Source organism: Aspergillus niger, assembly GCF_000002855.4.
Source record: "Aspergillus niger supercontig An07".
NCBI classification, from domain to species: Eukaryota; Fungi; Ascomycota; class Eurotiomycetes; order Eurotiales; family Aspergillaceae; genus Aspergillus; species Aspergillus niger.
In genome coordinates this window covers 426,992-451,725 of record NT_166523.1, presented here as the reverse complement: position 1 = coordinate 451,725, position 24,734 = coordinate 426,992, and the positions used below count along the sequence as shown (strand labels likewise).

The 24,734-nt window shown below is 51.3% G+C and overlaps 8 protein-coding genes across 8 annotated transcripts; 4 read left to right on the top strand and 4 right to left on the bottom strand.

The window, feature by feature from the left end:
• Positions 1 to 5: 5 nt before the first annotated feature.
• Positions 6 to 1,530, top strand: An07g02260 (uncharacterized protein; the record flags this gene model as incomplete). Its single annotated transcript, XM_059748274.1, is given in 3 exon segments — positions 6 to 651; positions 790 to 866; positions 868 to 1,530. Coding segments are annotated over 3 exon segments (1,386 nt in total), but the record flags the coding sequence as incomplete, so codon positions are not given.
• A 218-nt stretch (positions 1,531 to 1,748) lies between these two features.
• Positions 1,749 to 3,321, bottom strand: An07g02250 (uncharacterized protein; the record flags this gene model as incomplete). Its single annotated transcript, XM_059748273.1, has 7 exons — positions 1,749 to 2,165; positions 2,227 to 2,490; positions 2,542 to 2,632; positions 2,680 to 2,812; positions 2,860 to 2,933; positions 2,986 to 3,100; positions 3,207 to 3,321. 7 exons carry the CDS (start codon positions 3,319 to 3,321, stop codon positions 1,749 to 1,751), a joined length of 1,209 nt encoding a protein of 402 aa, XP_059600864.1.
• A 950-nt stretch (positions 3,322 to 4,271) lies between these two features.
• An07g02240 (uncharacterized protein) lies at positions 4,272 to 8,249 on the top strand (the record flags this gene model as incomplete). The annotated part of the gene is made up of 14 exons (XM_059748272.1): positions 4,272 to 4,320; positions 4,375 to 4,776; positions 4,832 to 4,974; positions 5,023 to 5,424; positions 5,503 to 5,644; positions 5,693 to 5,953; positions 6,296 to 6,462; positions 6,515 to 7,086; positions 7,461 to 7,501; positions 7,694 to 7,751; positions 7,796 to 7,911; positions 7,956 to 7,969; positions 8,077 to 8,139; positions 8,226 to 8,249. The coding sequence occupies 14 exons, from the start codon at positions 4,272 to 4,274 to the stop codon at positions 8,247 to 8,249; spliced, it is 2,454 nt and encodes an 817-aa protein (XP_059600863.1).
• A 1,267-nt stretch (positions 8,250 to 9,516) lies between these two features.
• An07g02230 (hypothetical protein) lies at positions 9,517 to 9,974 on the bottom strand (the record flags this gene model as incomplete). The annotated part of the gene is made up of 3 exons (XM_059748270.1): positions 9,517 to 9,616; positions 9,701 to 9,745; positions 9,814 to 9,974. The coding sequence occupies 3 exons, from the start codon at positions 9,972 to 9,974 to the stop codon at positions 9,517 to 9,519; spliced, it is 306 nt and encodes a 101-aa protein (XP_059600862.1).
• Positions 9,975 to 13,744: 3,770 nt separating this feature from the next.
• On the top strand, positions 13,745 to 14,236 carry An07g02220 (hypothetical protein; the record flags this gene model as incomplete). Its single annotated transcript, XM_059748269.1, has 3 exons — positions 13,745 to 13,867; positions 13,954 to 14,003; positions 14,173 to 14,236. The coding sequence occupies 3 exons, from the start codon at positions 13,745 to 13,747 to the stop codon at positions 14,234 to 14,236; spliced, it is 237 nt and encodes a 78-aa protein (XP_059600861.1).
• Positions 14,237 to 15,014: 778 nt separating this feature from the next.
• On the bottom strand, positions 15,015 to 16,726 carry An07g02210 (uncharacterized protein; the record flags this gene model as incomplete). Its single annotated transcript, XM_001391270.3, has 4 exons — positions 15,015 to 16,130; positions 16,221 to 16,341; positions 16,394 to 16,403; positions 16,468 to 16,726. The coding sequence occupies 4 exons, from the start codon at positions 16,724 to 16,726 to the stop codon at positions 15,015 to 15,017; spliced, it is 1,506 nt and encodes a 501-aa protein (XP_001391307.3).
• Positions 16,727 to 17,088: 362 nt separating this feature from the next.
• On the top strand, positions 17,089 to 17,942 carry An07g02200 (uncharacterized protein; the record flags this gene model as incomplete). Its single annotated transcript, XM_001391269.1, has 3 exons — positions 17,089 to 17,184; positions 17,265 to 17,746; positions 17,813 to 17,942. The coding sequence occupies 3 exons, from the start codon at positions 17,089 to 17,091 to the stop codon at positions 17,940 to 17,942; spliced, it is 708 nt and encodes a 235-aa protein (XP_001391306.1).
• A 782-nt stretch (positions 17,943 to 18,724) lies between these two features.
• Positions 18,725 to 24,501, bottom strand: An07g02190 (uncharacterized protein; the record flags this gene model as incomplete). The annotated part of the gene is made up of 5 exons (XM_059748268.1): positions 18,725 to 19,127; positions 19,272 to 22,407; positions 22,455 to 22,680; positions 22,732 to 23,271; positions 23,425 to 24,501. 5 exons carry the CDS (start codon positions 24,499 to 24,501, stop codon positions 18,725 to 18,727), a joined length of 5,382 nt encoding a protein of 1,793 aa, XP_059600860.1.
• Positions 24,502 to 24,734: the final 233 nt, after the last annotated feature.

The following is a 24,734-nucleotide window of genomic DNA, read 5'->3' as shown; positions in this document are numbered from 1 at the left end:
CGAAGAGCCGACTACTTTCCTTCCCCGACCCGAGTAAATCGGAATCCGCCTCCGCCGCCGAGCGTCTGGAGTACATCTGGATCTTGAGCTTCTCCACCCGCTGGAGCCTGGAGGCAGAGCTCGCCACCCGCTGGGTCAACCTCGGAGGTCTGCGCACAGCCTTGGACATCTACGAGCGTCTACAGATGTGGGCTGAGGCCGCTCTCTGCTACGCCGCCACCGAACGAGAGGACAAGGCCAAGTACCTCGTCCGCAGACAGCTCTACCAACCCACCGGCACGGACCCCGACGATGAGAACGAGAAGTTCGATGGGCCCGAACTCTCCCCTCTCCCCGCCGATGCGCCCCGCCTTCTCTGCATCCTGGGTGACATCGACACCGACCCAGCCATGTACGAGCGCGCCTGGGCAGTCTCCAACAACAGATACGCTCGCGCCCAGCGCTCCCTGGCCCGTCACTACCTCAGCCTGAAGCCCCCAGCTCTCGACAAAGCCGAAGACGCCTACCTCAAGAGTCTCCACATCAACCGTCTTAACCACGGCGCCTGGTTCGCCCTGGGCTGCGTGCAACTGGAGCTCCAGAAATGGGACGACGCCATCGACTCTTTCACCCGCACCGTCCAGCTTGAAGACACCGACGCCGAAGCCTGGAGTAACCTGGCCGCCGCGATCCTGCGCTCTCCCAAACCCGCAGAATCAACCGAACCCTTCCCCATCCCCATCACCGAGGCCCCCGTAAAGGCCGACGACGAAGAAGACGAAGAAACCCCCAACCAACCCGCTCCCGAAGACCCCTACAAGCGCAAACGCGAAGCCCTAGCGGCCCTCCAACGCGCTGCCCAACTCAAGCACAGCGACGTCCGCATACTGGGACAACGTCCTCACCGTGGCGGCCTCCATCCCCCCGCCCTTCACTCCCTTCCGCGAAGTCATCACCGCCCAACGCCGTGTCATCGAACTCCACGGCTCCAAGAACGGCGAGAAGTGCATCGACCTGCCCATCACAGGACTGCTCGTGGACCACCTCGTCACTGCATACAACTATTCCGACCTCCTCATCTCCATCGATGGCGACGATTCCAACGCCAAGGTCGTCCGCAGCGGCACCATCGCCGGCCAGATCCTCTCGCTCATCGACACCAGCATCGTTCCGCTGATCACGCACTCCGCGCCGCTGTGGCTCCTCGTCGCTAGGGTGGAGGTGTTCCGTGAACGCCCGAGCATGGCTTTCGAGGCGCATGAGAAGGCGTGGCGCGCGACGGTTGCCTCGGCCTCGCAGGGCGCGTTCCAGATGGCTGATGAGAAGAGGTGGATGGAGATTGTGAAGGCTACGGAGAGGTTGGTGAGAGATGGGTATGCGCGGTTTGGTCCGATGGATAAGGAGGGTACGGAGGAGATGGTCGCGAAGGATTGGAGGTTCAAGGCTAGGAGTGCGGTTAGGGGCATTTTGGGTAAGGGCAAGGAGTTTTGGGAGGATAGTGAGGGGTGGGAGAGGTTGAAGGAGTTGCAGAGTGAGGTGGGGAGCAATTAGTAGATAGTGATGGTTGGTGGTGTTATTCAATGGGAGGGATGATTTGAAAGAAAAAGTATTATACTGTTCTTGGATTGTGATTGCGAGAGCAGAAGCAGCAGCAGCATATACATAGATCATTTATGAGAGTTCATTTGTTTGTTCGATTTGGTTGACCTCTAATCTGCGCTAGAAATCCAGGGTGCAATCATGCATCTACTTCCTATCTACAATTGTAGCTACTGATTACTCTCAACCTTCCTCTTCAACATCCCACAAAAACTCTCAAACAAGACCGTATCCCTCCCCTTCAACCATCTCACAATAACCCTCACCCCCTTCTCATCAATTGCATCTTTCTTACACTGCACCTTGAACCCCAGCGCTGCCTTCGTCTCATCAATCTCCCCCATCTCAGCCATCGCATCCGGGTTCTGCATCTTGCGACGCGCCTGCCGAGACCAGACGTTCTGCATTGCAAACCCGACTCCCGTGGCGAGGTTCTTGCGCCACAGCCATTGGACGTGTAGGGCGGAGAGCTCTGAGTCTATCTTGGCGCTTACCTCGTCGATGGACTCGGATTGTGTGGTGAATATGTATTCTGAGGGGAAGGGGAGGAGGTGTTTGGGGATGGCGGTGGTGCCTCGTGCTATGGACTAAATAGTTGTTAGTTTGGTTGTTTGGTGGGATAGGAGAAGGAGGAGGGATAGATCGTACGACTGTCGGACGGAGATCGGTCCATGACCAGGATATGGCCCATCTTCGGGTTTTGTTTCCTTGGACGAATTCGGTCACGGCGTAGTTGTTGTTCTTGTGTTCGAGGAGCGTCTCGATGAGAACGGATACGCTGCTTAGTTTGCCGAGCATGGTGGTGTACCAGATTACTCGCTCGCGGAGGCGCAGGCTTTCTTCGATCATGCGCGTGATGAAGGCGATTTCGCCGCCAGTGGTCACCATTTCTACCTCGGCGCCGGTGCAGGCCTATTAGGATTAGTGAATGGCGGGATGAGGATGGGCGATGATCAGGTTTACCGAGAAGGGAGGTCGCTCTTTGGCTTCTGCAGAAGCTATTAATTCATCGCGCGAGGCGTAAAATGGGGGATTGCACATGGTGAAGTCAAGTCTGTGGAGGGTTAGTGGTGTATAGTGAGAGTGGGGGGTTGTAGTTACCTGTCGACATTGAGCTTCGTGTCTAATGGAATCAGCTCATCCTTCGGGTCTGTCTGGATGATCTCAATGCGAGAATCAAGTTTGTTCTTAGAGATTGTGTCTCGCGATGTTCGGATGTTGTCTTTGTCGATGTCTGCGTACGTGTGAGTAAAGGCGCAGACGGCATAGTATTGAACATACCTGTTGCGACGAAGCGCCAATGAGGTCGCATGGAACAACCTAGCAGGGGGTAGATACTGCAGCATCCTGTCCCACTTAACTAGTGGGTTAGCGACCGAGTTCTCCGAAGGTGGAGTGGTGAAATACATGTCAAGTCCGATAACTTCTCGGTCAGGGTCATAGTTATCGCGGTATTCATCGCCAGTGGTATCGAGCAGGTCTTGCAGCCACAGGATGTAATTGAGTCTATACTTGGGGTCAGCTGCATTGCACAATGCAACTAGTCTATAGACAGGCAGTCATTTACCTATTTGGGACCTGCACGTGTCCTTGTTAGCTGCAGGAACGGAAATCGGCAGCTGGCAGACGTACCGGTGGACACAGTCGATTTTCCGGAATCTCGACTTTCAGCTCAAAGTCGCGTTGCAGCAGACTCTTGGTCAATTGACTTGAGTACGTGTCAGTGGCAATTGCAGCTACCATTCAGGTTAGTCTCTGACCCACCGAACAGCGTCCGGGTCGCTAAAGTCCAGCTGCCCATTGGATTTCAAGCTGGAGAAGTTTTAGTGAGTTGAGATGAAAGTGAGCACACAGGTTACACCGGATGGACTGACTACTTTGCAAACTCGGGAGACTGCAAGGCAAGAGCCGTAAAGTCCACCTCATCCTTGTAGATATTGCGCAAGGCCCTCATGGTGTGCTACTGGACGTGAAAATGTGAGTGCTTTGTGCCACTGGTCAGGGACGGCATCGTGCACAGTGGACTGTGTGGTGCTGGACACAACCAATGGCAGCGGGTGGAGCGTACCGGAAATCCTCCCCCGATACGGTAGAGGCACGCTATTGCTAGGCGGCCTATCGCTTGCTTTCGAGAAGAATGCCCAGACGGAGTCTCCGAGACCGCGTTGGTTGAAAAACAGGGAATTGCAGTGGTGCGACAGACCAGAAGATCACGGAAGTCTGAATGGAATGGAATGGCTGGTAATGAGTGACGACTGCTATGCCTGAGGCGATAAGGCTGGGAGGAGGGGGTTCTGTCTCAGGCACCCAGGCAGTGATGTCATGCTCGCGTTGGATTCAATCTGCCAATCTACTCCGGACTGCTTGATCTAATCTACTTTGTATTTAAAGTCTTCTTCCTCTCCAGTGCGTCTCTGGAAAGTGGAAACTGGTTTTTCTTGCGCTGCAGCTGCTCTGAAATCTGGATCTGCCCCCCGCCGATCCGCCGATCTGAAACATTCATCCATTCAGCGGTTCAGGCAGCATCGCAACCGATAGCTCCATCGGCCTCGTGTGGTGGAGCCCGCGTTTCTTCCTCCCCCTCATTTTCCGTCCCTACAGGGCGGCTGCTCCAACAATTGTTCTGCTTCTCCCCCTCTTCTCCTCAGTCCCTCATTCTCTCTGGAGGCTGTCGATCTGAATACGCCGCCATCATGGACAAATTTAAGCATAAGATTGAAAACCTGGAGGAGCAGCTCAAAGGTCATTCTTGTCTCCACTGCTCTGAATCCCACTAACCGCCCTCCGTCCCGACAGAAACCCACATCGAGGAGAAGGCTTTCCACCTCAAGCACAAAGTTGGCAAGTTCTTCAACATTGTCAATCCCAATCATCGCCATGATGAAGCGCACGAGAAAGCCACCGATGCCAAACGAACCGCTATCTCCGAATCCCACCGCTTCAAGTCGTTCGCGCCGATCCGTGAGGGTAACAAGGTCAAGTGGTACGTCGATGCTCTGGACTACATGTGGGCCGTCTCAATGGCCCTAGAGGAGGCCAAAGAGACCATCTACATTGCCGATTGGTGGCTGTCTCCTGAATTGTTCCTCCGGAGACCCCCGTTCATGGCACAGGAATGGCGGCTGGATCAGGTTCTCAAGCGTCGCGCCGAGGCGGGCGTCAAAATCTACGTGATTGTGTACAAAGAGGTTCGTTCAGGTGCCAGTCACATCGTTTATGATGTTGCTAAAAGATATGGTCTAGGTCAACCAAGCATTGACTTGCAACTCCGCTCATACCAAGCACGCGCTGCGCAATCTTTGTCCCGAAGGAAGCCCTGGGTACGGAAACATCAGAGTCCTGCGCCATCCGGATCATAACATCTTCGAGAACGCAGCTGACATGACCTTGTACTGGGTGAGTTGGAATCCTGGATCATCCGGCAGCGCGTGCTAACTTCATCAGGCGCATCACGAGAAGTTCATTGTCATCGACTACGCATTGGCATTCATCGGAGGTATTGATCTGTGTTTTGGAAGATGGGACGCTCACCAGCATCCCTTGGCCGACGTCCACCCCTCGAACTTGCGAAACGAGGTCTTCCCCGGACAGGAGTTCAACAACAACAGAATCATGGATTTCCAGAGCGTGGGTGACTGGCAGGCCAACGAACTTAGCAAGGCAGAGTATGGTCGAATGCCTTGGCACGACGTTGCCATGGGTGTGATGGGCGACTGTGTGTATGACATCGCAGAGCACTTTGTCTTGCGGTGGAACTTCATCAAACGGGACAAGTACAAGCGGGACAACAGTGTGGACTGGCTGATGCTCGAGGGTCGTACTGGAGACGATGAAGATCTTGTTGCGGTTCAGCGTCCCAAGTTCCCTTGCGGAGAGTACTTGCAGCACCCTCTTACGCCTCTAGATACGAAGCCGCTCGGCCAGCAAGGCTTTGCACGAGCGCAGATCGTGCGCAGTAGCGCCGACTGGAGCAGTGGAATCTTGACTGAACATAGCATCCAAAACGCTTACAAGGAGATCATCAGCCAGGCTCAGCACTATGTCTACATTGAAAATCAATTCTTCAGTAAGAATGTCCACCCTCAGCACTGCACCAGCTGCTAACCCCACCAAGTCACTGCTACTGGAGACAAGCAGGCGCCGATCCTCAACACCATTGGGCAATCCATCGTCGAGGCTGTTGTCAGAGCTGGCAAGGAGGGAAGAAAGTTCCGAGTGATCATTGTGATCCCAGCCATCCCTGGATTTGCGGGAGACCTCCGGCAAAATGAAGCGACAGGCACTCGCGCCATCATGGATTACCAGTACAAGTCGATCTTGCGCGGTGAACACTCGATTTTCGGCCAGATCGCCGCCCAAGGCGTGAACCCCAGAGGTAGGTTGAACTTTGTGTCCGTCCGAGTTCGCCAGCTGATCTAGCTAGAACACGTTTTCCTGTTCAACTTGCGCGCATACGATCGTATCAACAAGACCCCTTCTCTTGTCAAGTTGGAGTCAGAGGCAGACGTGACTTACAACGATGTTCAACGTGGCATTGCTGAGTCTATCATGAGTGACAGTGTCCACCCGGCTATCGGCAAAGAGGGCGACAAGCATGAAGTGGGGTATGACAATGCCCAACAGGAGAAGGAGGTTCGTCTCGCACGGCTGCGTAAGTACGAGGAGCAGTTTGAGCGTCACAAGGAGATGGAGGGCCTCAAGGGTAGCGACACCGTAGCCCACACCACCATGCTCAACGGCGGCAACATGTCCGATGAGCCGTGGGAAGGCGATCCCGAGGCCGAGAAGGAGAACTTTATCCAGGAAGAGCTCTACGTGCATGGAAAGGTGTGCATTGTCGATGACCGAGTTGTCATTTGTGGAAGTGCCAACATCAACGACAGGGTATATTCCCCAGCCCTTAATCCCTCATATACACTATACTGATCAAGGGCAGTCCCAACTTGGCTACCATGACAGCGAGCTTGCTATTGTTGTTGAAGACGAAGACCTCATCGGCAGCATCATGGATGGCAAACCGTACAAGGCCGCCCGTGTCGCTGCCACTCTCCGTCGCCAGCTCTGGCGGGAGCACCTTGGCCTCCTCCCCGCTCAGCACTATGACGCTTCTGAAGACCCGAACGCAAAGCCCCCCTACATGTGCATGAACCACATTTTGGAGGGGCCCGAAGACGACTTCGTCACCGATCCCATGAGCGACGAGCTCTGGGAGATGTGGACCGGCCGCGCCACTGTCAACACCGACATGTACCGCATGCTATTCCGCGCCGACCCCGACGACAATATCCGCACGTTCGATGACTACGACAAATTCTGTCCTCGCGGCAATAAGCAAGGTCACTTGTTCGACCCCTACCAGCCGGTCGAGGAAATCCGAGAGAAGCTGGATAAAATCAAGGGCCATCTGGTCTGGATGCCACTGGAGTTCTTGAAGGATGCCAACATGGCCGAGCCTGGATTGGCGGTGAATCAGATCACAGAGGTGATACTACCTACCTCCCGATATTTGTGTGAAACATGAGCTAACGTATCACAAATCTCATCTACAGAGTATCTACACCTGAGTTTTGCCTCCTACCTGCAGTACCGATTGTTAGTCGACAGGTTGTACTTGCTTTACATACCTAGTACCTAATAATACATACCACTATCATACCCGCCATCGACGCCACAGACTAGCCTCGAGGAGCAAAGAAAAGGAGAAAAACGAACCATCTAGAAGACCACCTACGTAGAGACTAAACTCCACCCTAAAAGGGCCCGTGCCCACACCACGGATCACCCATTCCTCCTAGTCCTGCCATCCCGTGTTATCCCATCCCAAGCCCATGATCCATCCCATAATCCTAAAATCCATCTACTTAAATTCTAATGATCCATAGTGCCCAACTCAACCCAACCTCCCGGGATCCCAGGATAGTAGGTAAGTAAGCAAGAGAGTTTACCCTGCGATGCGGAGTACATGAACCTTCTACGCAAGGGATATTCAACGAAAACGGAGAGACCGAGAGACCGAGAAAAGAAAGACACACACACACACACACACAAGCACGCACTCACACATACATACCTAAGACAAGTACCCAAGTAAGTAAGTAAGTACTGTACATACTAGGCAAAGTACATACAGCCACACCCACAAGCATGTCCCAAGTACCCAGTGAATTAGACAAGTAAGTGGATGGATAAAACATCCACTCACTCACTGACCATACAGTATCTCCAAAGTAGAAGAATTCCTGAACTCTAAAGTTCAAGGGATGTTTTATCCGGACACTACCCCCCCTTCTCTCTCTCTCTCTCTCCCCGCGCATCGCCCTATTTCCCAGTTCGGTATTCGGGATTTGATATCTCACATACTTAAGCATGACCTACAGTAGTTAGTTACCTGGTAAGTAAGTTAAGTAAGCCTCATTTAGTTATTTTTTTTTTCCAAGCTTCCATACTTACATTTACATACTTATTTCATACCTGCATGCATGACTTGCTTACAGACAGATAGCCCCGTTCATGTATACGATCCTAGTTATAACCATGAAGACTAATAGAAGTATGTGGATAGTAAGCTACTGACTCAGAGATTAAGAAAACCAAAAACCCCCCCACCAAAAAAAAAAAAAGAGGATGACCGTACTACTAATTATCAGTTAACTAGTTACTACCTTCCCTAAATAGATAGTATTCACTAAATCATCACCTGTTCCAAATTCGAGATAGACTAGACTACCTAAGTACTCCGTAGCACACTAGAATAAATAGTCCTAACTCTGTGAACTCTGTAGAATCTATCTAGTATTAATTTTCCTTTTTTCGAATTGACTTTTCCGATACATCATGCACCGCGCCCGATTTGGTAAGTAAAACTAAACTGGGGTAGGCTGGATTGGAAGTTAAGTGCAGATTTCCTGTTTGGTTGGTTGGGTGGGTGGTCCTCTTTTCTGTCTATTTTTGCGGGTCGGAAGGAGGCCGGGGGTGGCCCACTTTGCTTGTCATTAAGGAATTGTCATTATTATTAGTGGGGAAATTATTGACGGGGATAAATTTAATTTGGGTCAAGTAGATAGATAGATAGTCTACTCCGTAGATAGTTTGTTTATCGTAAAGTATGTTATGTACAGGTGTGTCCCGGGATCTTCGTGTGTCATGTCTGTTTTAGCGTATTGGGAATTTGCCAAGGAGAGGGAATGTGTCTACGGATTGTGGTAAGAGTCATGCCATTAAATTTGCGTCGCCGCATTGTATTCCTGATAAGGATCTATAAGTCATCTCTATCGCACAAAAGATTTCAAAAAACAAACAGACAGAATTGAAAAAAGGGTCGAGTGTAATAAGACAAAGAATGCAAGGCTCTCTCTGCTTTGAAAGGAGACGCCGGCATAGGAATCGAATCACCAACAGACCGTTTGTTTCGGAACCCTGAACACCGGAGCGATGCTGCTTTTTGTGGCGAAAGTAGATCGTGCACATATGAAATTCCGGCCGTGGCTCTGCATCAGAAGGACTTTTCGGACTTTTCGTCGGGAAAGAACATAAGAAACAACGGCAAAAGCACGAAAGGGGGGCGGGAAACGAGTGGAGAGGACGATATTAGTGGCGGGGAAGGGGAAAAAGCACTGCCTGCACCGCGTCTGCGGTTACGAGTCGAGGCGCATCTCCTCTGGTCGCGACAATGAGTTAATATCAAATCACACTCAGGTAGCCACGGCTTTGATGTTGATCGATTGAGATCTGGCCGGAATAGGAAGATATCCGATTGGACCAGACCACAAAGCAGAGGCGCACTTCCGTCGACCCTACTCCGATCTGGGGACACCAGCAAACCGAGGGGACAATGCGCAGTATGCCACAGTGATGGAGGAAAATTTTTCAAACAGTCGCAGGAGAAACCGAACAGAATTGAAAAGCGAACGAAATGGGAAGAAAAAAGAATTATTAAAATCAAATGGCGCAAAGAAAGGGCTGATAGGCTTTCGGCAGGTATGGCGCGAGGAGTGCTGCAGAAGGCTTTTTCGAAGTTCCAGGAAATGTACGAATCAAACTAGGAATAGAGGTTAGCTTATAGTTTCACAACTGGTACACAGCCTTCCACAAACAATTGCAGTCAGGCCACTTGCGCACTTACCGATCGAGAGGCAAAAAAAGCATGCGTGACGTGATTCCTCTTAGCCTTTAGCGGTGTGGCAGGAGTTGCAGCGACAGTGGTTACAGATCTTGCAGCGCCAGATAGCGACATACGGACCGGAGTTGCAGTCAGAGCATCGCCAGGTAAGGATATTCCCGTTTGTCGCCTGCACGATGACGAAAACGTGACCCGAGCATTGGTTGGCCATTTCGTCGCTAATTCCCAGCATGTTAATATCCTTCCAATTTGTGTGTTGCCAGGAACTGGAAATCATAATGAGGATCCTTTCACATACTACTTTCTGCCACAGAAGTGGTGGGTGTAGAACTATGCGTAAATCGCGCAAAGCTGCAGTGATACGAGATATCTCGTGATATTCAAGTGCTGAAGCCGAAGGGATGGAGAGCCCCGGAGCTTCTTCAATTGCAATGCAAGGCAAACGACCTGGTTGTCCCTGAGAGTGTAGACGAAAGAGCAGAGTGGAAACCCTGAAATGAGAAAGGCGACAATGGAGTTGTCTGAGAGTCAAGGAAGAGAAGAATGAAGAGAGAAAGAAGATGGATGTAATTGTTGATGATGGATGAAAGACAAAGGACGTTTGGGATGCGTCGCCATAGCTTTATATAGAGGACGAGGTTTCAAATTGGACCAGCGCATGAGACATCTCCTTTTTAGTGATGCGATGGGTGCATTGCTTCGGATTGACCGTTGTTCAGAGAAGGTCCCAGCAGCTGTACGAGGTCCAGACTAGAAGCAGGTCTGCTGCATGGAATGCTCTTTCCGTCGGCAGGGAATCAAGCTGCAAGTACCCGAGGCTGTCGACGGGTCATTAATTGAGTGGAGAAAGCGACAGAGAGTTAAGTGATGGATAACAAGCGACAGGGAAGAGGGTGTTGTGAGGAAGGAAAGGATCCAGCGATGTAAAAGGAGAATGTGATGGACAAAAACAGAAATATGGGGGAGGTTGGTGGGAAGAACGAGGGTGCAGATGGGGGAAGATTCGGGGAATAAGCTGTCAGAAAAGGTATTAAGTAGGTAGTTAGTTTGCATGAATGGTTAAGGGAAAAGAACAAGTACTCTCTCTAGTACTATGATGTGTGTGTGAGAGAGAAAGATCCATGGGTTGAGTGCCGGACCCCGAAAAGGCAAAAGAAAGCACACGACCAACCTACATCATTCTCACGATCCCATCCCATCATCTCCTATCCTAGTCAACCACAAATCTGGGTCTGGGAAGCGCGACACAAGCTAATCCAGGAACCTAGTCTAGAAGGAGATGATGGAAGTGATATATCGCCGCCAGTGGACCCAACCAAGTGGGTGCGGAACTGTAGGCGACAGCCGCTTATTCCTTAATTCCTTTTTCCCTTTTTTACTAGCCCTTTCTTCGTGTTTTGTTTTTTCTTTTTTCTGGTCTGCGCTCAAGTCTTTAAGCTTTCACCCCTAAAATTAGGATTTCCCCAGGGAGGAGCTGAAGCTCGACCCGGGAATGCCTGGACTCAGGATCTGGAACCCCCATTCCCGATTCATGCGCTTCCGTTTGGGGGCTGAATGGGTTCCAGCCCTGCGGTGCGCTGCTGCTTTGGCGTGCAGATCTGACCCGACGCTGTTTAGTCTGTCTATCCTGGTTCTTGAGAGCATAGGCCATTCTGATGGAGCATCAAGTAGATTCCCATTCTGTAGATGGTTGTTGACTTTCTTGTGACCCATCTTCCCCATCTCCACCCTCCATCTCTATCTTGCCCAGTCTCTAGTTGTACAGAGGCAGATGCGGACGACTTTCGGTCCCCACCAGGTTGATAGAGGATGGGGCACGTCCGAAGAGGATATCTGGGAATGATAGACAATTCTCTGTCAGTTCAGTCCAAAAAATGTATCCCTGTTTGTCACTCTTATTTTTCGGAAACGTCATGCCCATCCGATTTGGGAAAGCCGGATCATCTTAGTGTCGTCCGTGAAGACCAGCTCATCTCCGGTCTATCTGAACAGGATGCCCCATCTGCTGAGCTTCTGCCAACTTGTTTGATCTTGTAACATCACCGAGCTGCTCCGGTTGTTAATGGACGGTGCCTTTTCAGCCATTTTCGACTCCTCTCACGGCCCACGACAGGAGCACACATCGACGTCCGATTACAGTCGATCCACCATCACCAGCAGGGATTCCCCGACCGGACGAACAACAAGTACACAGGCACATCTTTTCGTCTTCAAGCCAGGATCTGCATCGCATCGTCCTTTCATTCATACCCTCCCTTCGTACCTTCCACTCTTGCACCCGTCCTTCCGTCTGCATATCCTTGACTCTACCTGCACCCCCTCTCAATGTACGATGCATAGAACGTTCCGGGCGTTGGGGGTAAAAGACTTCTCAGCCAACTGAATTCTTTGAGTAATCTCCCTACCTTCTCGGGCTCCTTGCTGATCTGTGGCCGATCGCTCCGGGCATTTGCAGAGGACCCGCGGGCCCGCCAACCAGGTACGTTTCTAAGTGGCTTGCTGGAGGGATTGCTCAGTATCCAGCGTTACCTCTAAGGTTATTTCAGCCACTAGCCCACTAAACTTTGAAGTGGCACAGAATTCGGGAATGGCAAGCTGAGGTATAGAAAGACAAGGAAAAGGAAAGAAAAAGAAAAACTTTTTCTGGTGTGACAGAAACGGGCCTGCCAATCCTGCAAGAACGTACTTTTGTCCATTGCGGCTGGCCTGTTTCTCAAACCGTCATCACTCGTTAATTTCCTCACTTTCAAGCGAGGCCCGGAGGATAGTTGACCTGCGGGAAATCTTCCGCTCACCCAAATTAGTCGGACGCGTCGATCCCTCCAACTGAGTCGCTGAATGCCAGGGGTCCGCTCCATCTGGACGTGCTAAATGCTTTGGCGCTGGATCTAGTCGGAGAGCCGGCTGGTACTAAGGAGTAAATTCAAATTGCCGCGGCAAATCACAGGGGCCCAATCGCTCCAAGTTGACGTCTCTGGGGCACCCTCACCCAGATTGACTAGGTGTCTGACTGTCATTGAACTGAATGGGCACGCGGTGCGTCAAGTGCCCCGAGCTTTCTCCTCTTATGCTCTTATTCAGGCATGACACTGGCTCGCAACTCGGCCCGGCGCTCAGGCCAATTCTTACGCACATGGCTGGCAGTTGTCATCTGTCGTGAAATGTGTGACTGTTACATAAACTTCGTACGGCATAAGTCTGGGTCAGAAGCAATGGGCTCCCTGCTGATAATTCCCGGGGGTTGTATGAAGAGCCACGCCGCAGGCTGAAAGGTGCGGCGTGTGTAAAACATCCGAGTCGTCCATGTCGCGCTCCACGGTTCGTGGTCCAAGGGTACCCCTGTCGGGGACCATTTAACAGCAGATTGCAATAGGGTGGTATATCACCGGACTGGCCTTGGTGCTCCGAATGGTTTGATTTAGTTTCACGGGCCTGGAGGGGACAGCGTCCGCTTTTCTTCTCAATCAGGTAATGGTGAATATGTCTAGTCGAAAGTCGAACATTTGGCTGCACGCTTCCCTGATCTACCGGGAGTGGCTCCCGGGCATATTTCTGGCCCGGTGCGCGTCGGTCCCTACTAGTGTTGCCCCTAGGACCACTTGGTTTCCCATGGTGCTGGGCTTCGAGCTGCGTAGCCCGGTTCCGGTGACGCAAGGTACTTTTGGCTTCTCGATACGTCTTTTTGTTACCTTCCTATCATCAGGGCCGCAAGAGCGCCGGCCCCCACAGTCATCGAGGTTTTCAACCAACCCCATTTGTTCGATGACCTGCCAAATGTGTAGTCCTGCGGTGGCGCCTGTAAACGAGCTGTTTGGGACCCATGTTCGACTGGGCTAGAACAACGGCATTCTTTCCCACGATTGTGATATCACGTACGAATGACCGGGGAGAGTTTAATTGATTTGCCGGAGCTGATGTCTTCGCGCGACTGCCAATTAGTTGTCGAAGTTTGCATGTCGGGAGCTCTCTCAGTGCTTCCGGAAGGTGCCATCAGCATTGGATGCTGTTCATCACCATCTCGGCTAGCGGAAGGTGTCGCCAACCAACATGTACAAGTTGTGCGCTCAGCACTCGGCCTCATGCACACCGCTATTGTTGTCATTAAACCTGGCCACCAAGGGTCCCGAAAACATATCCACTGAGACCGGACAGCTGTCCGGCGGTTCCGCTGTACGACATTTGATAGTCATTGAATGAAATCGAGTGCGAGGCGTCTTTCAGCTGGCTCCTGTCAAGCCAAACTACTGAAACTATAGGCTAGACCTTGTTTCGCCTCTGAACCTGTCAGAACGATGCCAGAACCCGAGTAAGTTCCACCCGAAGGATACAGACATCTCATTGTGGGAAGCACCGGAGCTGAGATGGCGGACAGTCAAGACCATCACGTCACAACAGATTGATCCATGACGAGTGTGCAAGCCAAAAATTGTAATATTCAAGAACCTGTACAAGCTAACAAAACTACATTTAACAAGGTATACTGTAATGTCCGAGAGGTTCTCTTGCATCAGTTCCACTGGCCAAGGCCGCAGGATGTAAATCCAAGAAACTGATGCCTTCATTCCTCGGCCAACCTTGCACAGCACCACTACCGTCACACACCAGATGGCATGAAATGATGATGGGCCGGACAAGATTGGACAAATGATCTCCCAACGCTCCGTTAAGAACATCCTGTGAACTAGGTCCAGAGAAAATCTCCTTACCAACAAGATGCTCTTGCAGTACCCAGAGTGGACTGCATCGCTGGTGTAAAGTTGTGACATGCTTCCTCAATTTCCGTGCCATTGCAGATTGACCGGCCTGAGCGCACCTACGCAGAAAGCAGAAATGAAAAGAAAAGTGACAGCCTTGATCGCAAGGGCTAATAAGACTAGGGTTCCGGGCCCCGTCTTAGATAAATTCGACAGTAGAGCTAGTCTTCATAATCGACGTGTAGCTGGCTGTGATTTGCAGCCGTCGCATGGTCACACCGTATGGTTGAATTTAGCTTCAGTCATGAGTTGTGAGTGAGAAAAGGTATCCTGATGATATCATCACATAAGATGATGCTTGCGACACATAAATCGAAGCAAAGGAAGTCGCCATGCGCTGTACGGAAAGAGGAAGAAGTCATCAAATTTACTCGTCACTGTCTTTAGTCATCATCTTACCGATCTCCGGGCTTGCTATAGTGTTGCCCGGGATACTCGGGAGGGAAGTTGGAAGAGAAGGGAAGGCAAGAAGCGCCAGGACCCTTCGGATGCCGAAGGCTGAGGCCAATTGACAATCCCGAATCAGTCAGTAAGGTGGAACAACGCCGAAACACTTGGACAGATTAGCAATCATCCTGTACCCAAATTCGAAAGGCGACTAACCTTTCACCGTAATGATGGCGCCTGATGCTTTCGGCCAGAAGACTCGAAATATCAATGACAATCAACTTCTTTGACCTCTTCACCACCTGCGGTGGAACAGGGAAGCTATTCGTAACGACGATGTGGTCGATCGACTCACAAGCTTCCATCTGTTCGAGGGACTCCTCCGTGAAAAGGCCGTGGGTGGCAATGCAGTATACCTTCTTGGCACCGCCCTTCTTCACTACAGTTTCTGCTGCGGCAGTCCATGATTTACTCTTGTCAATCATATCATCGACAAGGAACACAGTCCGATCACGGACGTCGCCGACCAATGTGATGGTCTTTTCTTCCTCAACGTGCTTTCCGCTGCTGCCCTCTTCGTCTGAAGATTCGGCAGCATCGAATGAGCCACCTAAAGCATGGTCGCCGGGGAGGGAAGAAGTGTTGGATATGAGAGAGTTCACCATTGAATCTGGGACCGTGTCGGGCTCATCACGGCTGGCACTCTGACCCGGAGTGGTTTCCCCGGAAGCGGGGTGCGAAGTAGGACCGGTTGACGGGTAGTCGTCGTCCACAAGGTGACCTTGCACGAGCCGCCCAGTGATGACCTCACGCACTCGCACATCAGTATACTCATGTGCAGCTTCCAATTCCGAAGGACGACGAGCGCCTGATGGAGTTTCGGGACGCAAGTAATTTGCCGCTACAAGAGACTCCATGTTGGTGTTCGGCTCACCCCTGGAATCTCCGGATTGACTGCACTCACTAGTTCCACTTTGTAGGTGGAGAGTGAAAGGGTCTTGGTCCTTATCCTTGGCGACGGGGGTGCTCTCTTCTTCGATAGAATCGAAAAAGACAGTACTGTCCGTCATACCCAGGGGTACTTTCGGACGTCTCCTATCAGTCGTGACGATGCCAAAGTTGAGTTTGAGTGTGTCTGCTAGCGAAGTGACACGTTTGGTGCCTCCTGCATTCTTGCTGACCACAACAGCCTCGCGCCAACCCGGCACGTTCATACGAATCCAGCGGGCGATGAAGGGCTCGGCGAACAGGTTATCCACGGGTTTTCCGAAGAAGCCCTGCATTTGGGATGCCTAGCGATCACGTTCATAAGAACTCCATCCATGCCACGCAATAAAGCATTTGCGAAACCAGCGCAACAGACAGATCGCCTTGTGACTCACATGCAGATCCAAAGTTATCACATGGTCCACCCCAGCGATCGAGAGAAGGTTGGCCAACATGCGGGCAGTGATGGCACCACGGTGGCTCTTCTTCTTAGACTGGCGGGAGTACGGGAAGTACCTCGTTTGTGTCAGCATCAGACGTGCAGCCATGGAGTCAAGTAAAAGCATACGGCATGACCGCTGGAAGTAAGAAGTATGGGTCAGCCAGGGAACTTGGATTGGCGGGAAAGAGGTCCGCACATACCTGTGATAGATTTTGCGGACCCGCCCTTGCAGGCGGAGATCATGATCAAGAGTTCCATGACACTGTCATTGATCTTGCTGCTGCCGCTCTGGACGATGTAAACATCTTGGTTACGCACCGAAACCCCAATGTTTACACTGGTCTCGCCATTGCTGAACTTCCCAAGGTCGGCACGAGCCGGCTGGGTCCCCAGGCGTTCACAGATGGTTTCAGCCAGGAGGGGGTGGGATGTCCCCGAGAAGATCTGTACTCCCCGCATCTTAGGATTGTGATGAGCTAACAGACATAGACCATTGATCAAGAGGGAATAGAAGACAAGGTAGGCAGCAAGATCATCTCAAGCGCCGAAGGGAGGAAAGCAAGGAGGGAAGAAGGAAAAAGGAAAGGGAAGAGAAGGGAAGCGGAGGGAAATGAAAGAAAAAGAAAATTAGTCCGGAGTTTTCTCGTCGGGAAAAATTTCAAGTGGAGGTTCGAAAACGAAAGCAGTTTGGGTGCCTGTGGCCCCCCGTACTCGAGCTCCCCCACTTACTGCTTTGCTTCCCTGCAAACCGTCGGAGCCCAAGATAAGCTCCCTGTAACCCCGCGGTCAAGTGAGTGAGTTGGCCTGCAGATTATCGAATCATGGCACACAGATTCCCTCCCGTGCAAGGAGGAGGCTCCCTCATAGTCGCCTGGCAGGCGAAAGCGAAACATGTTCTAGTTGTCGGTGGTGGAGAAGTGAGCCTCCCCTTGCCTAGGCCGTTTAGCCTGAACTTATTACGATATATAATTGTTGCTTACCGAGGATTCCGCCTCAGGTGGCTGCAGGTCGCATTCTCCACGCCCTCAATGCCGATGCCAAAGTAACCGTTGTCTGCCCTACCTCCGGCCTCAATGATGAAGTGGCTTTTCGGGTAGCAGAGGGACAAGTTAATCACATTGATAGGAACTTTGAGCCTGCCGATCTGGAAGGCGCAGATATGGTGCTCTGTGCCATTGATGATCCGGACGCCTCGACACAGGTCTGGAAGCTCTGCAAGGAGAAGCGGATCCCGGCAAACATAGCTGATGTGCCGTCGGAATGTGATTTTTACTTTGGTAGCGTCCATCGTGATGGGCCATTGCAGGTCATGGTCAGTACCAATGGAAACGGACCCAAATTGGCCAGCATTGTCCGCAAGAAGATAGCGGACACACTCCCCGATAATATGGGCGCAGCTATAGACAACGTGGGTAAATTGCGGAGGAAGCTGAGGGATATCGCCCCCAATCCTGACCAAGGCCCGAAACGAATGAAATGGTACGCTTGTCCTATTCTCGTCATGCGCTCGGTACGATGACCTCCCCCCACTGATCGATGTTATAGGATGTCTGGAGTTTGCGAGTCATGGAGCTTAGAGGATCTTGTTCAGATGGATGACAGTGACATGGACGGTCTTTTGACCCATTACGCATCCGGGAAAATCCCAACCCTGAATGAAGTTCGGTCCTCTTGACCGGAGCCGCTCAGTAGAGACCCTGTAGCACTTTAAATCTAAATTGGCTTCGTGAGGCCTAGGACAGCTCACTCATGTCCAAGGGCACATCCAAGTTTACTGATAATCGCTCAGTGACTCAGACCTATCTATCATAACGGAAACGCTCCCATGATAAATGCTATTTTGTACATAGAATATAAGCCCTTTGGAACGAACAGCTTTGAAGGGTAATAATTGAAAATGATGCAATGCTGTGCTAGGTCTACATTCAATACTCCTCCAAATTGATAAAAAGCCCTACGGTCCTGTAGGGGAGGATATCCAAGAAAAGCGCAAAACAAATAATAAAAAGAACAACATCAACATAGAACACTCGAGCGCTGGCCTTCTCGCCTAGTGTCCCCCGCTGTGTTTGCGGGAAAACTGACTCGACACAGAGTTCCTGTGACCAGACGGCAGAGATGTTTGGCCGACAGGTATACCTAGTTTCGCCTCACCGATTCGGCGCAGCAAGGATTGGAGCGAAATTCGAATCTCGGTATTCAGGTCACGAGCCAATAGATCAACAGCTAGTGGGTAAAAAGTCCCAATGTGCTTGTCGAAGCCCTCAGAAGGAAAGTTGGTGTAGCCCTCGAGCACGTCCACAACAACTGGACGCCAGGCGACTACATTACGATGCTGGGAGTCTTCGTCAAGACGGACGAAGCTGCGAATTATATCCGCACAGAGTCTGGTGCAAAGATGGCCGGTTAGCAAAAACGCCTAGATCAAATCATATAGACAAATATCGATTGCAACACTTACGGAATCAAAGCCGCTTCCGTTTCAGCACGGCTGCTTCTCCGCTCCTCTCTTTCATCGTGATACATTCGGAAGAGGATGTGAACATAGGTGGCGGCACTTCCACTCTCCTGTTTGAGGAGGTTGGGAGGTTGCTTCATGAATCCTTGACGCCAAAGCTGCATCCGCAATTCCTTGTCCTCGTTAAACTTCTTCGCGAACTGATAACTCTTCTTCAGCAAGCCCATCAGGCGAAGAAGCTCGTGACTGGGAATCTGTGCGTAGACTTTATCATTCGAGAAAAGTTCGTGGACAGTCTCGATCATGAGCAACTGGAGCACACAGTTGGTTATGATACGATTAAAGAACCGGCGGCGAGCCACGGTCACAGCGGCCGGCTGTTGCTGGGCGTCTGCCTGAGGTCTGTAATCCTCCAATGCAGGAGTTGAGGCCGCAGGCATGTCACCCTCCTCGTGTTCAGAGGTCACATTTTGCGTTCCATTGGCTTTTTGCGCTTCAGCAACCTGTTCCTGATCGGACGCGGTTTCGGAAGACTCTTGTCCGGACTCTTCATTTGAGGCCGAGTCTCCATTCGCAGGTTTCAGCGAGCCAGGTGATTTTGAAGAAATGGACGCTGCAGCAGTGAACAATTCATAAGCCGTAGTCTTGCTGAATAGCTCGACAAAAGCGCCAACGACCTTCTTCCAGTGTTCCAGCTGGAACTTGGTAACATTCTGCAAGATCAGCTGCTGCAGACAGTTGCTACCGATCCGTGCAATCGTATCATTCTCCTGGCAGATGCACAGAGTGAGGAGCTCCAGAATGCGATCGAGCATATACTCCAGTGCGTCGAAGTAATGGGTGAACAGGGTAATCATATTCCGCAGTGCCTGGATCATGGTGGTTGACAGCCACACAGAAAGCTCTTCATGATTGGGCACCTTAGACATTTCCGATTTGGACTGTAGCACCACAAAGATAGGATAGAGGAGCTGCCTCCAAAGCACATCCCAGAATTCTTGCGGGAATTCACCGCCATGACGAATCAATGTCTCGAAGAGATACGTCAACGCTTGTGACCGGACTTCAAGGTCGTCACCGGTCATCAGCACGTCTTGGAAGGCGATCAAGATCGGGTACCAAAACTGCTCCTCCTTGGACTGACGGGTGAGTTGCTGAGAAAGGTTGGTGGCATCTTCATGGAAGCCCTCAGGTGACGCACCGCGATGAGACAGCGGGCACTCTGGCGTCCTCAGCATTTTCGTAACAGTAGACTTCAAGGTCTCGATTGCCTGTAGCGACTTCTTCTGGAACTTTGAATTCTTGGAGAATTCAGTGAGGCAGACAATAAGGTCAGGGAAGGCACCCTGTGTTATAACAACTCCAAAGCGGGTGTTGTAAATCTGGGTGACATGCTCAAAAGCCATATTGACAATGCCTTCATATGGCTCGCGAGCAGCAACCGTAAAGACGCCAAACATAGTTTTCCAACCTGAGCGGATATTGTCACCACGCGCCTGAATCATCTGGATGAGACAACGAAGAATCATGTCTTTGACAGTGACAACGTTGCTATTCGCCATAACATGCTCGAACGGCTTGAGGAAGTCTTTCTGGAACTTGAAACCCGGCAGCTCCTCAATCTCCATAAAGCGCATCGAAAGTTGGCGAAGCGAATCAAGAGCGAAGAAGACCACAGTGGTATTCGAATGGCAACCCACATGATTGAAGTGCTGCCCGAGGACCTCCCAAATCTTTGACCATTCTATTCTGACTCTTGTCATGTTGTAGTAACTGATTTCAACCAATTTCTGCAGGCTGTATGTTCGAGGGGATTCAGTTTGTCCAGACGATTGGATCTCTTGCCAGCTGACCTCGCTTAGGGCCTTAATGAAATCAATAATGGCCTCGTGAGAGAGATTGGCCGTATTGGTGAAGATCCGGTCCACTCCCCTTATCATTTCCGCAGATCGACTTTCCATTGCAACCTCAGTACGGAAAGCTGTAGGTCCATTGATTGATCGAGGGCGAGGCCGCCTTGACGCTTGCATTGACTTCCGAGATCCGTCCGTGGGAGGTTGAGTCACGATGCGAGCTCGGGAGACATCAGGTAGGGAACCTTCATCGACACCATCGGTGAGGAGTTGAAGACGGTCGAGTTGACTGACGCACGTGAGAATATCTCTCCAAGAGCCCTTAAGATGGTTTCCTTCCGTGAGAGCGACGTCAAGCAAGGCTTTCAACGCCTCCACGTTCTTTGCTACCATCTCCCTGACGTTGCCCAGGTTGGTAAATTTGGCCAAGGCCGTCACGAACGCGACACGTGGGGTTTCAAGTTCGAACGCGCAACTGATACGTATAGCCAGCTTCATACCTCCCATGCAAAGCCGGATAATTTCGAGGTACTGGGTATCCTGCATCGGAGCAGACAAGCCAGAAAGGAAAGACATCCAGGTGACATTGAACATGGAACCCACATGTTGGACAGAGGTTGCCGGGATGAAGCGTGAGAGAGCTTCCTTGACAGCTGTCTTCCGCTGCGCTCGTATCAGACTACGATAAAGCTGCTCGGTCTTGTTTGCCATTTCCTCAGAGGCCTGCGCATACTTTTCACCTTGAACATCGCGCCCCACGGTTGCAAAAACTTGTCCAGCCCGAGACGCGAGGCCGCCGCTGGGTGCAGACGTCGGAATGCCAAGATTGGCAGCATGTTCTCTCTCAGTATCCAAGACAATCTCGTTTTTTGCAATTTCATCGTAGATGGAACCGAGATAGTCATCAGGCAGATCCTGGTTATCGTTGATACCGCGGTTGTTCTTGATAAAATCTTCCTTCGTCATGCGGCGCCCCTTGATCTTGGCACTATGCTGATCTGTGTTGAGCATGATGACGGAGTAAGCAAGAACGTACGCCGTATCCGCGTTTGCGAATGCGTTCGGATTCTGGGTTACGTAGCGCTCCGCAAACTTGAGCATGAAACGATCGATCTTCTGTGCTTCTCCAGGCAAGCGGAAGTGCTGTAGGAACTGACGCAGAGCATCGACGAAGCGCCGCTTTGAGAATTCCATCATATCAACGAAAGCATGCATGATGGCGATATTCTCGGCCTCTCCTTCACCGAGATACTCACCCAGCATGGCTTTGTCCAACCGATCATTCCGGAACAAGAATGCGGCAATGTCCTCGGGCGAGCTGGAACGTACAAAGCCGTCTTTGATAAAAAGCTTGACTCCCCGCTTGGGCTTGAAGTTGAACTGTTGAATGGCGTTGGTGAAGGCAATCTTTCTTTGCTTGACCTTCTCAATTTGGCTCGGGTCGTCCTCCGCCACAGGTGTGGTACTGCCGTCAGTGCTTTCGATCCTCGGAGATGAAAGATAGGTAGGGGCAGTTGTTTCCATTGAGTCCCTAGGATTGTCAATTGACTTCTGAGAGGATGAGTTGAGAACCGGCGCCGCTTGATCGACCAGACGCTGCGAGGCCCAGTTGTCTAGTGACTGCAGAATTTCCACCAGGCACTCGACCGCCTGATTCTTCAGTATATAATCAGGGGGCACATGCTGTAGGTTTGGCTGATGACCACTGGCTACGCTAGCAGTGGTAAGGTTGGGTGGCAAGGTTCCCCGTTGATGCCAGTCACTACCAATAGTTGAGACCTTGACATGGTGCTCCTGGTACTGTTGTTGCTGGAAAGCGGTGACAGTGACTGGTATACTTGCATATCGTGACAACTGCTCAATAACACTAGAAGACAGTCAGAAGTTGTACGAGAGGAGTCTAGAACTATGACATACTTTTGGAAGATGTTCTCCAACGCAGTTCTGTCGCAGTCATAGTTGAGATACATTTCCACCAAGGCGCGCGGATCACCTGCCAATCGCTCCAAAATTTCCATGAAGTACTGCTTCTGGAAAAGGGGAGAATTGCGCTTTTCGAGAATAGTCAAGTATATCTCTTTTAGGAAAACCTCGAGTTCTTTCTGCTGATTATTAGATCGATTGGCGCGAAAAAGTCAATGAAGCATACTAACCTTCATCATCACTCTCATATCCTTCAGCATTAGCCAGAAAATCTCACAGCAAACTTCGAACACCCTGGGCACCGAGCTGGACCCATTCCGACTCAAACTTAAGCACAAATGAGGCCGGACAGCTTGTAGTAGTGTCATCGCGTCCGGGCTGTTGGAGCTATTTCTGATGGTCAAGAGGGGAGATGTAAAGGTCACGACGTGATTGTTCATGAGGTAATGGATAAGGTGCAACGACAGCAATTTTGATCTCATATTCTGAGACTTGAGGTCTTGTTGTTGATCATGGCTCAGTATTTTATGGCTCAGCTTGCAGAGTGCCCTAAAAACCAAGAAAGCGTCCTTGACATAAATTTCGTCCTCATCATCATCAGTAGTGCCGTCAATGTCCTCTGCTGAGGCTGCAGACATTGACCGAGCAGATCTCTGATTGCCTCTGGCACGAGTAACCATTGTGGGAGCATTGTCGTTGACCGAGGTCACATCCTTGTTCGACTCAAAACTTTGCAACGTCAATTTCTCCACGGGCTCCTTCGTGACAGGCTGGTCGGAGGCTACGGCGGAAGGGGCATCTGAATCGTGATCCTCTTCCGTTGCCTGTGGTGTCTCGGCTGTGTCTAGAGTCACAGTATCCGAAGAGCTCGTCTGTCCTTTCTCGCCGTCGCGCAAACGTAGCTCTTTCAGGTCCAATCGCACCTGGACCCTATCAAAAACAGTGCTGACCATCTGTGTCAAGGACCCTTGGGCGATTTGCTGATTCTGAGATGATTTGGAGTAAATGAAGATGTTGTAAATCTGGCGGACAGCCTTTAGGAGACCTGCTCCATGCACGACGATCTTGTCGTTCAAAACTGCCGCAAGGAGTGACTTTATGATTTGTTGTTGAATCTCAACGGGTGTGGCTTCGTTCTCAAAACAGTCGCAGATCGCATCAATCGCTCGCTCAATCAGGGGTGGCTGTTCAGGGTTGGCCTCCGATTCTGACGTCTTCCCATCGTGAGATGAAGGGAAGGCGAAGTATGAGTAGGTTATCAATTTTCCGATGCAGTCAAGGGCCGTGACCTGCAGAGGAATACTAAAGGTTTTGGTGGCCAGCTGTAGAGGGCGGAATATAAGCTCAGGGTCAATGGGCTGACCATCCGACTGTTTGACGTTTGCGAGGGCGTTCTTCACAGCATCCTCCAGTTCTTTGCTCCTCCGCGCTTCCTTGGAAGCACCGATTGTATCCAACGCCGTCACAATAAAGACGGTAGAGCTGACCGTAACCGAGCGATGCGTTGCAAATGTGGCCGTTGTCGATCTTGAATCGGAGCGCATGCGTGAATCGGAGGGAAGCTCATCTTGATGGGGTATGGAGGCGACATCTTGCTTGTCAGCCGAAGATTCCTCTTCAACGTTGACGGCCGGAACTGCCGGTGATGTATCCGCAGATTGGTCCTGTGTATCGGGCTTCGAGGTCGACTCAGGCTCGGTATCAGCCTTGGATTCTGATGATGCGACGGCTCCCTCCGGAGAGCTTGCGGCTTGATCCGGCGACTCTGCATTTTCAGTAGTTCCCGATTGTTCTAGTGGTGAATGTGCCTGCTCTGATTCCTGAACATCAATTCCTTGAGGGTCCGACGCCTCTGGTAGTTCGGGTTCATCTCCGTCGACAGGTGGTTCCGTATGCGCTAGGACATCGCCGGCATCCTCCTCCTTGTTGTCTACCGGCGGCAGGGTTGTAGATGTTTGGGTTGGTGGCTCGTTCACAGAGCCATTCTCGACTTCCGCCATTTATGCAAGACTCCGTCCGGAGTGTTGGAAATTAGGCAGACGAGGGGTCCACATGGGACTGAAAAGCGACTAAAGGGGTATATGCAGGTCTGAGAGAAAGGGCCCTCTAGCCTCCTGGACGCTGGGGAACTGATGCGTGTTCACTCCGCGGACGGGGAGAATGTACGGCTGCCGCTAGGGGCCACACCCGCTGCGCTGACATAATCAGGCCACGGCGGCGCCCGGCGAGTCTA